Here is a 16,556-nt window from a genome sequence, read left to right as displayed (position 1 = left end):
TTCAGGTCTGCTACGTGAGCTGGGTGAAGTGCTCGATTGTTTTGGCAGTAGCCGGGTGCTGTGGTGAGTATTTAAAAGCTAGCACACGTAAATCTGTGACAGTTTTAAAAAAGATTGTTTTTTTAAAAAACAAAGGCAATGCGCTGCGCGCTTCTCCCGGCTTCCGCCTCAGGAGTGTGATCACGCTAAGTGGCTAACGTGAGATTATCGCTGGAAACCCAGCGATAATCTCACGTTAGCTTATTGATAGGGACAGGCAAACTTAGCCATGATATCCTCCTTCCATAGGATATCATGGCTAAGTCAGAAAAATACCAGACGTAAAAAAGCAGCGTTAACCGCGGTTAATGCAGCTTTTTTTGTCTCTAACAGGGTTAGCGACATTCTTGATAATAGGAGAAATGTCGCTTAGCGACATTTCTCCTATTATTTTACTCTGGAACGCCCCCTTTGCATCTCATTAGAGATGCAAGGGGAAGCGTAGAGTAAAAGGGTGCTAACATGCAAATTTGCATGTTAGCACCCTGTTGTTGATAGGGCGCTAGTTTTATCTCTCCTTTTTTGGCTTTTAAAGCCAAAAAAGCAGAGATAAAGCCATTGTTGATATGCCCCATGGGGTTAAAAAATATGCGTTTTAGTTCATACCGTCCCCCACCCTCTGACAGACGGGGAGCCTTTAGTTAGAAGGGAGCTTTCTGTTCATTGGGCAGTGTTAAAATAAAAGTTTTATTTTACCAACAGCTAATTTGTTTGTTTCACCCAATGCAGGTGACTGGAGCAATTTTGCGAAAGATGACGGCGATACCTTGGGCGTTCCATATGACTATGCGTCAGTGATGCACTATAACAGGTAAGGCGCTGCTCATCGGGTTGGGGTGAGGGGGGGCCTGAGAAGAGATATCAGGATATGAAAACTTGTGTTTATTAGAGGAGCTCAAAAGCTAACTCTCCCCAGTTCCTTGCAAAGTAAAATCCATAATCCACTCTGCCTTAGATAATTATAACTAAAGAACCTCTCACCCTACACATTTCAACCCACACTCACAGGCGCCGGCTGTTCTCTCCCGTTTGTTCACCACTTCCAGGGAGACCCTTTGACCTCAGCCTCCACAGCCAAACTTCCGCAGTTGGCCTCATTGTCAGTTTCACTTCATCCACCCCCACCTCCCCAATGGGGAGCAAGCAGGATGACTGCTCCCCAGCCTCTTATTTGTACCTGAACTGTTTCCCACATGTATGTTTGTCTGTGATGATGTCCGGGGAGTGCCCACGTGTACAAATATCATAGCCTCTCAAGCCAGTGCCATCCCCATGACCCGGATCGAAAGAAATGTGGGGACTATCCCCCTACTTGCCCAGGAGGACTTTTGACAAACCACCTTCACCCCCTTTCCATACAAATCTTCTTGGACAGACCAATGGTTGTTTTGGTCGGTGTATTTGCTGGTCATTGTAGGGAGAGAGTGAGTGTGGGCATTGCCCGTGGCCTTCACCTGCCTACACTTGCCATGCAGAGACAGGTGGAAAGACACCTGGTGCCCACCTTCTATGGCTCAGTTCCACCCAGCAGGCCTCTCAGAGGAGGGGGCCACCTCATCTGCCCCAGGGCCAGTTCAGCTCCCGCTGTGACAAAGGGGCCCATAAAGTCCCTTTGTTAATAGCTGTTGGTTCTGATATTCCAGATCATGTCGACTGAGCTATCAAACTCTTAGTACCCAAAGCACGACCCACATATTTAATAAATCTACTCATCTCAGACGGTTCTCTTCTGAGGCAAAGAACATGCGCTTAGCATTGAAAATGTAGCTTCTGCGATATGTCCCTGGCCCCTCCGTTCTGCACTCGCATCTTCAATGAGACGCTAGCATCTTGATTACGCCAGCCAGGACGCGGGCCCTCTTGATATCAGTTTCAGGCTTTTGAAGTCAAATCAACTATAGGAACTGGGCTCAATGGGAATTGTTAGCAACCTCCAGGTGTGGATGGCTCTAGGGCAGCCTCCAGGGTTTTCGAGTTTTACTTCCAGGACAAATTGTAACTCATACTCTAGATGTTATTATAACTTTATACAATTCAAATGCTAGGACCACAGTCGGGGATGTGGCCTTCTGAGCAGAATATTGATGGAGGCATATCCTTTCTAGTGACCCTCTCATAACTCCAAGGATGGTGTCCCTACACAGCAGTGAAAAGTGGAGATGGATTCCAGTGGCTGTCAGGCACCCTCACTTCTGGCCACAAGCAGACTGGAGCACCGCTGTGTGGGCCGCCCGCGGATTCTTTGCTCTCGCCAACAAAAACAAAAAACATTGGCAAAGTCAAAAGAAAATGAAGAATGACCCTAATACCACAACCTTTCCCATCTAGAATTTCTCTTGACCTCTTTCCAGATAAAACAGATTTAAATTTGTGATGCAAGCTTTTCATTGATTCCTACAGATATGTCTTTTCAAATACATCTGGGCAACCAAGCATGATTCCAAAACCAAACCCCACAGTTGCAATTGGACAGCGGGATGGACTCAGTAACCTGGACGTGGCTAAAGTCAACAAGCTGTACAACTGCAGTAAGTGCTATCCTCTCATAATTAAACATAGCAGCTACATGTAGGAGCGAGTCTTTGTTGTTGTGCTAACTCATCATAGTGTGGGGCTGCGTTACGAATAGCCCTCTGCACCACTCCTGATCTATGAATTGGGCTCAGGAGAAAATGGCGACATAAACGGACACAAACATGACCTCCCTCATCAATAATAATGACGCTTGTAGCAGCTGAGTGCAGCAAATTGAAAGCAACATCAGTGGCGGGTGGGAGTCTGCAGGTGCCCTTGGTACCTTGGGATGGCAATCTGCTTCAGCCAGAGCCAGACGTTTGCACATGCGCAGTGAAAGTGGTCCAAAAAGGGTAGCTTTCAGTTGGTGAGTGGTTACCGGCTGTTCTGGTGAAGCAGTAAACATTGGTAGTTTCAGGCAGCCCTTCCAAGTCCAGGAGAGGTCACAAAGGTTTTGTCCATTGCGGTATGAGTTGCCAGGAGGGAAGATGCCCCTGTTGGTGCCACCTTTCTCGTGTGACGCATAAAGAGCTTGCAATATGTGTATGCGTTGGGGCTCGCAGCAGCAATAGCCGATGGCAATCAATATTTATACGTGGCAAATTCTAACAGAACTTTCAAAATCCGCTGCAAGGTGTGACTGTGTCTTTGTGAATGTAATTCTATTTCATAATGCCAATGGGACATCTACTCAATGGTGGCATGGGGGGTGTGTTAGCAGCAGGGGAAAGGAGAACTATGGATGGTGAGGTGCAAACGTAGAAGGCACTAAGACAGGTGGTCCCAGGTGGCATACACAGGAGAAGAGGTGAGAAAGCCTCCTCTGGGCCGCTGCTTACTACCTACAATTCTGGCCACGTCAAGCACGCTCCCAACCAGGTACCCATACCCTTCACGGCGCACTGTGATTGGCTCGCGAAGAAGTCATGTATAATGTGCGTTGAATGTCCAGCTGTTTCCAGCTGCTGGAGTATAGTAGACTCAATCAATCAATCAATCAATTCAGCTTTATTCGATTAAAAGACACATTAATCATAAAAGCATAAACACAATACATAAAAAAAGCATTAAACATGATTACATTAGCAGCTGATTTCTTGACTTAAAAATGAATTTTAGAAATGCTGAAACAGAGGCTACAACATACGGTGAATCTAACATTTGAAGGGCTAACAGTGCGGGGTGGCACTGTCTAACACCAAAAGTTTTCAAAACTGGAAGGATCCATCTTTTCCTGGGAATAGAGTAAAATTTACACAGTAAAACAACGTGTAGTGTTGATTGGATTGACATATCGTCACACGGACAATTACAGAGTGGATTAGACCAATCATTACAAACAGGAAAACTTAATAATCTGTGGATGAGACCTAAGCGGAAACGGACTAGCAAAAATCTGTTAAAATCTCCAGTAGCAGTTGTTATATATGGTTGTATTAAAAGGTGGGTTGTGATCAGCTGATGTGCCTGTACTGAAATCTTCTTCATTTCTAAACATAATCTAGAATCATTTAAATGGTCTAGGCACATTTTTTTTAGGTCCTTTCTCGTAATCGGAGTCAAAGAGGTGGGATCATCATAATATTCACAGTGATCCAATTTACAGAAAAATGATTTAACATAAATTAACCATCTTATCCTTGACACACCTTCCAGTTTTAAGACATCCCTAATGATGTTACGATTCAAGTCCAGGTTATCAGAGGTCCAAATCCTATGCCATTCGAGTATAGGTTGTATTTTGATTATATCCTCTAGATAACCAATACCCAATTCAGTGTGGCAATTATATGTAGATGTGGAATCTGGGACTGCCAATAGAAACCGAAGAAATTTATTTTCTACCGTCTGTAAGGAGGAAACATCAACAGTCCCCCACACGCCAGCGCCATAGGTGGCAACAGAAACACATTTAGCGTTATAAATTTTCAACAATTCAGACGGGGGCCTCCTTCCCAGTTTCTTACTAAAATTATGAAGGGCAGTCACAGTTCTTGCAAACAAGGCCCTCCTAGCTTTTACAGCGGGTTGCCAGCTTAGTTTATTGTCAAATAAAATGCCCAGATATGTAAAAGAATTGGTGTATTCTATTGGCTTGTCGTAAACATACATGGTCTTTGGACCCCTGCTACCACCACTGCCACTGGTCATAGCAAAGGTTTTGGACACGTTGATGGTAAGCCCCAAATTGGACATAAATGTCTCAAATGAAGAAATAACACGTTGCAGGGCAAGGGGGGTACGAGCCATTAGCACGGCATCATCTGCGTATAATAGGGCTGGGATAGTTCTCGATTCAATTTGGGGAAGGTCATTACAATTTTGAGCTAAATATTTTTCAAGGCCATTGATATATAGATTAAAAAGGAAAGGAGCGAGAACACAACCCTGTCTCACTCCTTTTCCTATCTTAAAATCCTCTGTACATTGACCCTCCAGCCCATATCGTACCCTAGCCTTGGCCCCTGCATAAAGTTGTCTCAGAAAGGTAATTAAAACAGGATCAACATCAAGCTCTTCTAAAATTTCCCATAACTTTGCGTGTACAACGCAATCGAAGGCTGATGATAAATCAACAAAAGTTAAATATAAATTACCCCTTTTGGCCACCGTGTATTTGTTCATTAAAAGATTTAAATTAATGCTCTGGTCCACGGTCCCCATGCCCTTTCGAAAACCGTATTGAATACAACATAAGATTCTCCGATCCTCAGCCCAATCTTGTAGCTTATTTAAAATGACTCTACCAGCAATTTTCATAGACGAGTCAAGCAAAGAGATAGGACGGTAACACGCTGGATTATCTCTATCTCCTTTCTTAAAAATAGGGACTAAAACGGAGACTAACCAAGTTGGAGGAAGACTATTTACCACAATTGCATTAAAAAGTGAAGTTAAAAGTGGTCCCCATAATTCAAGATTGGATTTAAAAAGATCTGCAGGGACACCATCCGGGCCTGGTGCCTTGCCCCATTGGCTGGTCATAATGGCATTGTTTACTTCCCATAGCTCAAAGACCAGAGTCTTTTCACATGGAGATCCCTGATGAGGCGGGTCAACTTCTTGGGGCCCAGATAGAACGAATGCATCAGTAGGGCAGTCATAAAGATGTGAATAATGAGCAACCCAGGCATTTTCAGGAATTGCGACCTCTATGTTGGCTCTGTCCGAGCTAGATAAAAAAGGAGCATTAACGGCTTTCCAGAAAGCTGCTGAGTCTTTGGATGCGGCTGCCTCCTTCAAAGCCAGCCACATCGACTTTTTTAGCTCTTGTTTCCTGTTTTTCAGGGCAGATTTGTACTCCCTTCTGGCATTGGCGATATTACAGGCATTTTTAGTTTTAGCGTGAAGGGCCAACTTCAGGTTTGAGTGAGCCAGGGTGCATGAATGATCGAACCAACCATGCTTCACTGGTTTACTTTTATTAGTTTCAATGAAGAGGGCCTTCTTAATGCTTGCAGCGATTATTGTAAAATTCTTAACAATCTCGCTTGGTTCGCCATCTTCATTTAAGCAATACATAAGATTACTAAAGCAGTCAGAGATTACTTTCTTCAAAAGATCTTCATGGTTTACACGTTCCCAGCTTAATGCATAACCATTTTGCCTATTAAGCTTGATGTTATTAATGTCGTCAATATTCCTATCCCTCACTTTTACAACTTGACATAGTATTATCAAGCTTAGGCTTATTGGAAAGTGATCGCTTAAAGCCACATCATGTGTATTAAATGACTTTACTCTAGTAAAATGCCTGTTAAACATCAATATAAAATCAATTGTAGACGAGACACCACGGCCGTTAAAAGTTGGGGAAAAATCTATCGAGGGGGATGCTAACTTATTACAAAAACCCATATCATATGTTAATAAAATGTCATTGAATAAGTCCCCTTGGACCGTGTGCGCAAAATGTGGGAGGCAATCTTCATCATTGAAATCATATGTTAATCCGCAGATCCCTTTACCTATATGTTTACATAAGGGACAGTTAAAGTCACCTCCCCACAAAATAAACACATCCTTTATCATTGAATCATTGTATCTCTCCAAAACATCTAATAAGGATTTCAGAGTACAGGAAAAGAGGTGTTGTGGGATGTTGTTATAAAAATTAACGATAACCACATTCATAGATAAATCACATTTTAAATCAATAACTTGATAGTAAGGGTTATCCAAAAAGCTGCATTTATCATAGGTCACAAGGTTTGAAATATAAGTACAAAGACCACCCTTTGCTCTACCACTGGGGGACGGGACCGCTGAGGTAAAAAAGGTACGGTAACCGGCCAAATGGGCAGGTTCTAATAGCTAGGTTTCCTGTAGACAAAGAATATCGAAGGACCCTATGAAGTCCAACCACAAATCGTTATGTATCTTTGATTTTAGTCCGGCGACATTCCAGTATACAAATCGAATTCCTTCGTGATCCATTTCAGATTTGTTCCCCCCGTCCCCATTGCCCAGCATTAATGGCGATGGTGATGAGTGTGTGGAGATATAAGGATCTATAGTGGGTCCCACTCCCAAGATCATATTATTGTCCTTAGGTGAGGTTATAATGGTCAGGAGATCAGGGCTAAATCTGTCTATGCCACCAGAGGGAGGTGGGCTAGTACAAGCCTTATAAGTACTCGTCACCCTAGAGGCATAGAACGCCTCATTAAACATAGAATTGAGTACAAATTGAGTCTCGGTGGGTGGACCTTCCCCCGTATCTACAGCCAAATTACCAACTGAGCTTAAGCGTCAGTCTATCTCTTCTAGAGAAGATAGGTGCTCGAAGCGATTATATGTCTGAATGGGGTATTTATAACCATAATTAATAATTGGAGTACCTAAATGCTGGGTGCTGGGCTTATAGAAGAAACCTAAAGGGACCACGCCAATATTGCCGCAGGCCAAGGCGTGTTGATCCATACTACGCAATATCCAACGTGCAAATTGGGGGGTCTTAAAGTTCAACACCACACAATCTCCCAGAAAAGCTTTAGGATCTCTTCCCAACCAACTCACCCTTCTTACCATCTTAAACTCCCTGAACAACCTGTCAGTATGTCCCACCCTAGATCCCAACCATGCTAAGGACTTGTTTCTCAACACCTGCCAAGGTTCAGGTACGTCATCTCTTACTTTTGGAACGTTAGTTAAGATAATTGTATAAGGCGTAGCGGCAGGTGGTAGATCTAAAACAGTGGCTGGAAGGGCCTGATCTAGGTTAACAGGTAACATGGGATTATGTTGGCTATTATTTTCAACGTGACAATCAGCCACAGTTTGCCTGGAGTGTGATTGATTTTTAGTAGCACCTTGAGAGAAATGTGCGTTATTATCAGGTTGACTTAGGCTCGACTGTATGCTCCCTAGATTAAAAGGGGGCTTGCCCTGGACCTTGTTCATCCTGGGATTAGATACACTAGGGATAGGTGGTGGCGCGTCAATTGTTGGCATAGGTTTTGGATATTTGGATATTATTTCTTCGATCGCGCCTAACCTTACAGTAATATTACTGATAGAATCTCTCAGAAACGAGTCTAGTGCATCAATCTTTGTTTGTATCGCCATTATGTTGGGATGAGGTATGGCGTTAGTGGGAGTAGATACAGCGCCACGAGGCGCTCTTTTCGATTTGGGGGGGGGTTTATGGGTTCCCTTGTTGCTGTGTTTCCCCTTGGTCTTAGGAGTTAGTCCGGCCGCTACCTCTAAGGTAGACAGTGGGTTTTTTGATCGTTTAGTGGGTGGCTGGAGCTCAATATCCTGGTTGGAAAAAGAAATATGATCAGAAATGTCTACCGCACACCCATTCTCAGCAACAATGGACTCGTCTATTACTTGCCCATTATGATTTGGTGGTAGAACCTCTGTGCAAGTTGTCGCAGCCGCGCTGTCGCGAGTAATTGCTTCTTCAACTGAAACAATTTGCTCCTCCAGGGCACCCATAGCACCCGTGAGATAATTTAAAATAGATACACAGGGTCCCTCCCCAGGTTTCGTCTGCTTCTTAGATTGAGAACTTGCGGCCTTTCTTTTCGCCATTGTAATAAGATACCTAAGGAGAAGTTAGGAGGACGGTAATATAACAAAACAGTATGCAACTCAACAGCAATCGTTTAGTCATACACCTCCAACAAAAAGTCATGTACTACGAGGTAACAGGTACTTATCTGAAACAATAGTGTTGGCAAAAAGTAAATGGTTCAGGATCAATGGCCCAGCTCAGCCTACTCCTGGCTATGACTGGCTAAGACGGGCCCGTCTTGGCCCGGTCTTCGCCCGGGCACGCCCGCGCGCGTCCCGCGTCGCTGGACCGCGTCCGTAGTTTTGACGTCCCTCCAGGGACCGGCGGCAAAGTGCTCAGTGCATCCACAGCAGGGCCAGGGCTCAGGATAAAGTGCGCAGTGCCAGGTGATCTCGAGCGGTCTCCCGCCGATGCGGGACCGCGTCCGTAGTTTTAACGTCCCTCCAGGGACCGGCGGCAAAGTGCTCAGTGCATCCACAGCAGGGCCAGGGCTCAGGATAAAGTGCGCAGTGCCAGGTGATCTCGAGCGGTCTCTGAGAAAAGTTGAATGGATGAAATGTAATCTGTATGGAAACTTGTAGAAGTGGTCTACTCGGCGTGCCAGTGATAATTCCAACCCGGCAGTCAGCACATGTCAAAATAGAGAAAACGAGTCTGAGTAGGAGAGTAAAGAGGAAAGACGATCGCGCATCCTGGCAGCATCTATTCCATCGTGTGTGTGGCTTGAGATGGATTCCAGTGGCTGACAGGCACCCTCACTTCTGGCCACAAGCAGACTGGAGCACCGCTGTGTGGGCCACCCGCGGATTCTTTGCTCTCGCGAACAAAAACAAAAAAGCATTGGCAAAGTCAAAAGAAAATGAAGAATGACCCTAATACCACAACCTTTCCCATTTAGAATTTCTCTTGACCTCTTTCCAGATAAAACAGATTTAAATTTGTGATGCAAGCTTTTGATTGATTCCTACAGATATGTCTTTTCAAATACATCTGGGCAACCAAGCATGATTCCAAAACCAAACCCCACAGTAGCAATTGGACAGCGGGATGGACTCAGTAACCTGGACGTGGCTAAAGTCAACAAGCTGTACAACTGCAGTAAGTGCTATCCTCTCATAATTAAACATAGCAGATACATGTAGGAGCGAGTCTTTGTTGTTGTGCTAACTTATCATAGCGCTGGGCTGCGTTACAACCAGCCCTCTCCACCACTCCTGATCTATGAATTGGGCTCAGGAGAAAATGGCGGCGTACACGGACACAAACATGGCCTCCCTCATCAATAATAATGACGCTTGTACCAGCTGAGTGCAGCAAATTGAAAGCAACATCAGTGGTGGGTGGGAGTCTGCAGGTGCCCTTGGTACCTTGGGATGGCAATCTGCTTCAGCCAGAGCCAGACGTTTGCACATGCGCAGTGAAAGTTGTACAAAAAGGGTAGCTTTCAGTTGGTGAATGGTTACCGGCTGTTCTGGTGAAGCAGTAAACATTGGTAGTTTCAGGCAGCCCTTCCAAGTCCAGGAGAGGTCACAAAGGTTTTGTCCATTGCGGTATGAGTTGCCAGGAGGGAGGATGCCCCTGTTGGTGCCACCTTTCTCGTGTGACGCATAAAGAGCTTGCAATATGTGTATGCGTTGGGGCTCGCAGCAGCAATAGCCGATGGCAATCAATATTTATACGTGGCAAATTCTAACAGAACTTTCAAAATCCGCTGCAAGGTGTGACTGTGTCTTTGTGAATGTAAATCTATTTCATAATGCCAATGGGACATCTACTCAATGGTGGCATGGGGGGTGCGTTAGCAGCAGGGGCAAGGAGAACTATGGATGGTGAGGTGCAAACATAGAGGGCGATAAGACAGGTGGTCCCAGGTGGCATACACAGGAGAAGAGGTGAGAAAGCCTCCTCTGGGCCGCTGCTTACTACCTACAATTCTGGCCACGTCAAGCACGCTCCCAACCAGGTACCTATACCCTTCACGGCGCACTGTGATTGGCTCTTGAAGAAGTCTAGTATAATGTGCGTTGAATGTCCAGCTGCTTCCAGCTACTGGAGTATAGTAGACTCATGGAATTCATCAAATAAGTGTGGCCTCTATCATCTCACATGCCACGATAAACTGTTTCTGAATGAAATGAAACCTTTAACATGTCCATCAAAAGAGGTACAAAATTGAACCAGTATGGATCACACAGAAACAGTGTTGAGGTGTAAAAGTGTGAACAAATGCTAGATCATGTGTGTGAAGTACTCCTTTACATATGTTTGTGGTATATGATATAGAGTCAATGGCTTTACAGAAAACATTGATCACTGGCAGCAGTATCTCAAACATGAGGTGCTGTACATCAAATGTTATGGTGTGTAGTGCTTGGTGGGAACAGGTTTACAAAAACCTGGACATGATGACACATATTTGTAGCTGTCAACCCAATAACATCATCATATTTATTAAATATTTACATTATACATATATACAGTTTGAGGCATAGGCAGACAAAGAATACACATGGAGAAAGACATTTTTCCACCAATTATCTATTTAAAATATCCACGTACATGATTTAAGAGAGCACAATCATTTTGTAATTCTCTAAAATGTGAATTTATACTCCTAAATCAGTCTACTCACATGAAACATTGCAACAGTATTGTGCTATATTAAATGATATTAATTATGCTCCCAGAGGCATGGTGAGGAAATGGACTGTATTAAATCTTGTGGTTGGGTGACCTCGCCTTGTAATATACTGACCAACCCCTTTAAGCCAAATAGCTTTAATCTGTAAAACCCTCAGCTCAACCCTTGGTAGCTATGGCACTGAACAGCTAGGCTTATACAGGGAAACAAGTGTAAAACCTATAAACACCACCAAAACAGGTGGAGAAGAAATCGACATGGCACTCAAGAAATCCAACACCATTTTATATAAACAGATTGTATTTTTATATGAATTTAGACACTAAAATGAAAAAAATCAACTGTAAGTTTTCATGGAGAAGCACATTTAACAAGTAATCAACAAATCGGACACGTAGAAACACATCAAGGAAAACTTAGGTATCAATGTGGCTGGTTAGAAGTACTTGGGGTGACCACCTCCGGCAGGGAGCTAGTCAAGAGGACCAGCAAGGTCCTCAATAACAGTTACCTCCACAGGAGAAGCAGTCCATAAGCAGTTCCAGGCTCTGTATCCGTGTTGCCTATGGAGTGGTCCTGATGCAAGAGACGAAGGATGCTGAAGATCCTATAAGGATGCTGTTGATGGAATTCGATCGACAGGGGTTTTCCTTCAGGGATTCCTTGATCCATGAAGATGGTAAAGGGGTCCTGGTTGCTTAGTCGATGTCCCACAAAGTCGCTCTGGTCTAACTGAAGTCCAGTTGCCACTTGACTACCAGTTGCTAATTGCTGTAGTCAAAGGCCAATATGTTCTGGATCAATACCTCACCTTCTCAGGGTCCCAGCAACCCTCCAATAGCACTCCAGCATTGGGTCTCGGTCCTTGGTGCAGCACGGCCGCAGTGGTGCAGCTTAAAGACATGGGGCTACCAACTTTCCCCAGCAGGCTTTGTCAGCTGTTATGACCCTGTGCTGCAAACAGGAGGCCAATCGGTTGGCCCTTTGAGTTCTCCTGGCATGACTGGGCTCTTGGAGGTGACTTCTCTTTGAGCAGAGCATGGCAGGCATGTCCCTCTCTTTGCTGGCCTCCTGGTGCAGCAGGTGCAGTCTTCAACAGTGCAGCCTCTCTTTGCTGGTCCCACGGTGCAGCAGGGCAGTCCTTCTTCAGCCCTTCTTCCAAGTCGGTTGTGATCTGGGTGCCAAGGGTGCCCTATTTATCGTCAGAAAATGCCCTCAGAGTAGGATGCAGTTGTTAGGCAGTGGGTTACCAGGTTCCCTCCCTCCTCATTACTACCTACTGGGAAGTATGGCATCTGGATATCGCATGATGAACAATTCTGCCCACTCTCAACATGGCGAGACCCCTCTCCAGACACTCAGAGCTCTCTAGCTCACCCCCAGGGGTGAGGCTTCCAAGGGGCAACACTCCCCTGAAAAAAACAGTTTCTCCTCTACTGTCCCCAGTGTCAGCCTATTTTTCTAAACAACAGAGCAGTACCTCTCCCCAGTGTTACCCATTTGCCCTTCAAAAGCGTCTTCTTCTTTGAAGCTCACCTTCTGGGCTAACACTTGTATTGGTTCCTACAGAGGGAAGGTAACATCTCTCTCCCAATGCAGGCCCCTTTTTGTCCTTTCCTTGTAGCACATCTGCCCAGGAGGGCAGAAAGCTGTCTGGAGGACAGTGTACATCAGTAACTGGGCCCTGGAAAACTTGAGCAACTGAACAGCACTGGGAAATTTTATCTCCGAATCCAGACACGGTATCTAAAGGAATTAGAGGAATGCTTACCAGTGGCATTCAATTTGATTTCACCATTAAATCCAATGCAATGAACTTATTCTTTTGATAGTAAACAGTGCCATCCTTAGTAGTCCATATACAGAAGTTAGCAGGGCTGGGGTGATAGCCTATTACCCTACACTTGCCAATTTGGCTACGAGCCAATCCACAGTTTAAACAACAATTTAGGGTTTTTACTGCTGGAACTGGCACATGTTCTCTTAACTCACAAGTGGAGACGGGGAGGCCAGGCCACCGTACGTCCTCCTGAGACAGATATCAACCACAAATAAGTACAGTAGCTATAAGCAAAAGAGGATTGACTGTTTCCCTATTTAGGAACACAAATGAACTTCTCATTTGGATGTCACAGTGACAGAATTACTGTCCAAATTGCAGGGGAAGGTAGGACCGTTCTTATGGAAGAGGAAGCCTCACACACATATTTGAGTCTTGGTTCATATCATCGGCAATCTCCCCCATCCTGGTAGGACAGTGCCACCAGGGCAGACTCGTCCTCCTGATGGACTCAGACTAGGAGCAAGTTCTTAGATACAAAGCTACTGGACAGAGACGAGATCCAGATCAATGTATTAAAAATGCCTTGCAGTACTCCCATGTGTCACCTTTATTAAATGGGGACCACAGGTATGTCTAAAAACCAAGGTGAGATGGTTTGTTGAGGACAATGGCTCAAACCGTTTCTTTAGGCCAACATGTTTCTGTCCTGCTGTTTAGCCTAAATGGGTCTGGGGCATTCATCAGGGCCAAGGATCCCTAAATACCTTCAAGCTGCAAAGTTGGCAAATTTTTTAATGCTAAAAGACGACACAAACACAGGTGAGTCCTACCTCAGCTGAGATGTAGATCTATTGACCCTAGATCATAGGGAATACTGGCTTCCTGGTCAAGGAGGGGAACTATGTCCTTTATATTCTCACATACTCCAAAGGCCACATCGTGTCTTTCCACCTAGGTGAGTCCGTTTGGCTCAATCAACACCTCTCCGGAATGACAGAGGATATGTCGGTCGCACTCAGCGACCGAACGGACAAGTCGGATGTGACGCCACTAAGCGTCCCGGGACTCCGTATCTTTCTGGCTCCTTCTCTCTTCTGCTGCGGGTCCGTACTGAAGAGGAACCTGGCTGCAGTTGGTGAGGGTATAGTTACCTATTTCTTTATATAGATGTTAACCACCCCTGTTTGAGTAGCAAGTAGGGTTTCTAGGTCCTGAAGAAATGCCACGATCATTTTGACATCCAATGGCATGAAACATGTTTACCATTATCCTCACTTAAAAACTTGACAAGACTATTAGGATCTCTACGTTCAAGTACTACTGTACATGGAACCCACCAATTAAAGTTCGTTTAGCGGACTCTCATAGTTATTTTTAATCCACACATTTCCCACACCCTACTCACCTTTCTATATACACCACACATGCCACACACCCCCTCTTCATCGACGGCTTAGACCACGGACAAAATGATCTCCGACATAGAGCCCCCCTGCAGGGCCTGTTGGGGATTGCAGAGCCAGCCCAACAAGGAGCTGCCCTATGATGAAGCATGGCATCTTTCATGGTGTGTGAGGGACCTTGCTCCTTACAGGAGCTATTCCCCCCTTCTTCTCTCTCACTGCTAGGAACAGTACACCTAGTGGTCTATATGTTTGATTTATTCAACATTCCGTCCATCATCTGCTCTTTTCACATTTGTAGCCCTAAATGGGAAGGGTATGCCCAGACGTGGGACCTATGCTTGCTATGCCACCGGATTCAAGATAGCCTGGCTGATGTTGGAGTAATACCCCAAAACCTGTCACAGGATGCTTGTTTCCAGTCCAGGGAGAGCCTTACCTTGCAGTTTGGGCTGGACTATTCCCACAGAGAGCAGGTTCTAGACTGATTTTCATATGGCTGGGTCCAAACTGGAATGGCGTGGTGAGCAAAAAAACAATGGATCTAACCCAGATCTGTTGTGACGGGGTAAATGTTTGATTTGTTCAGCATTCTGTCCATCATCTGTTCTTTTTGCATTTGTCACCCTGAGTAGGAAGGGCATGCCCAAAAGTGGATCACATTTATGCTATACCACCAGATTCAAGCTAGTCTGGCTGATGAGGGCTGATACCCTGAAACCAGTCTCAGGACAAATGCTCAAGATAGTGAGAGCATACGCACTGTGTTAGTAAAGCCATCAAGCAAGAGTAACAGCAGAGCAATCAAAACTTACAAAACCCTAAGTGACTGCCTATTTCCACCCCCACACCTCCAACTCGTCTGTCATCCAAACTCCCCCTGAGGAACAATAACATAAAGTCGCATGCTAGGACAGTGCCTCCCCGCTCATGCATTGTGCATTAAGCAGGATGTTGTACTTCTGGCTCATAATGTATAAAAGTCAAAATCTAACGTGAGGTCTAACAGTGACAAACATGTCCACAAGCATACAGAATATAACAGTATTGAAGATTGGAAAGATGTCTTCAGCTTGTGTCTTTGGCCGAGCCATTTCAGGGCACGTAGACTGGGGGTGCCGGTGTCCCATAGGGACAGAACATTTTCCCCTCCAGTACTTCCTCAGCAGTCCCCTTCCTCATCAGAGGAGTCTGGTGTTTCACTGACCATATCCCATCTCTGTCTGGAATGCTGATGCCTTCGACTGCCTCCTCCCCGGGTTCTGCCTTGGGCTCTGGGAGGGTAGAGGCATCGGACTCCCAAAGAGGGGGCATGTGCGACATCTGAGTTCTTTCCACTCTATGGCCCAGTCCCAGGACACCTCTGGTGTGGCAAAAAAGAAGGAGTGGGATTCGTAAATAATATTCAGCTTGGCTGGAAACATGTTTATATAAGAGAGGTGCATTGCTTAAAGCCTTTGTTTTATAGAATCAAATGTTTCCATTGTTTCTGGAGCAAATGAGTATAGTCGTAGTTGGTAAAGATGAGAATACTGGTGGACTGGTAGAGAATCGTTTATGCTTCTTTGTGGATTGTGTCTTTGTCCTTGCAGTTGAGGAACTTCACCACGAACAGTCTGGGAGGGGCCCCATATTGGGGCCTGTGCATTAGGGAGCAATGGGCATGTTCCAGCACAAAATAGGTAAAGGTTGTTTCACAGGGAGCCAGGACGTAATCCATGCCTCCAGGAATTTTTCGTGTGAGGATGCCTCAACACCTACAGGACAACCAAGTAGGCTCAGGTTATTTCGGCAGATCCGGTTTTCTGCATCTTCTGCTCGCTCCTCCAATAGCTTAGCGGAAGTAGAGAGGCTTCAGGCGGTGGTCTTCAATTCATGTACCGTATCCTCAAGTTCTGTAATACAGTCTACAGCCTCAGAAACCTTTCCACAACATTACACAATTCTTGGTGCAGGAGGGCATCATCAATCCAGACCTCACAGATTTTAGATTCCAGCGTTGCACGGGAGGCTTGTATGGCTTGCAGGATAGAGTTGGTACTCACACTCTCCAGAGGACTGGGCCTCCCTAGCAGATATAGGGTTTCCCTGCAAGGAAGTGTTGTACCTTTTAATCGCCGTTCAGACCAGTGAGGAGTGCTGGTGATCCCTGCC

General features: G+C 45.2%; 1 protein-coding gene across 1 annotated transcript in view; it reads left to right on the top strand.

The window, feature by feature from the left end:
- LOC146859663 (astacin-like metalloendopeptidase) overlaps window positions 1-16,556 on the top strand; it is a 139,011-nt gene that overhangs the window by 101,026 nt on the left and 21,429 nt on the right. Inside the window, exons 8-9 of the mRNA XM_085646725.1 lie at window positions 769-850; window positions 2,440-2,567. Of these exons, the coding sequence (XP_085502851.1) occupies window positions 769-850; window positions 2,440-2,567 (210 nt within the window). The remainder of the gene's footprint in view (window positions 1-768; window positions 851-2,439; window positions 2,568-16,556) is intronic.

This window comes from Triturus cristatus, chromosome 3_1 (assembly GCF_964204655.1).
Source record: "Triturus cristatus chromosome 3_1, aTriCri1.1, whole genome shotgun sequence".
NCBI lineage: Eukaryota > Metazoa > Chordata > Amphibia > Caudata > Salamandridae > Triturus > Triturus cristatus.
Note: the sequence above shows the minus strand (reverse complement) of the source record. Positions and strands in the feature narration are given on the sequence as shown.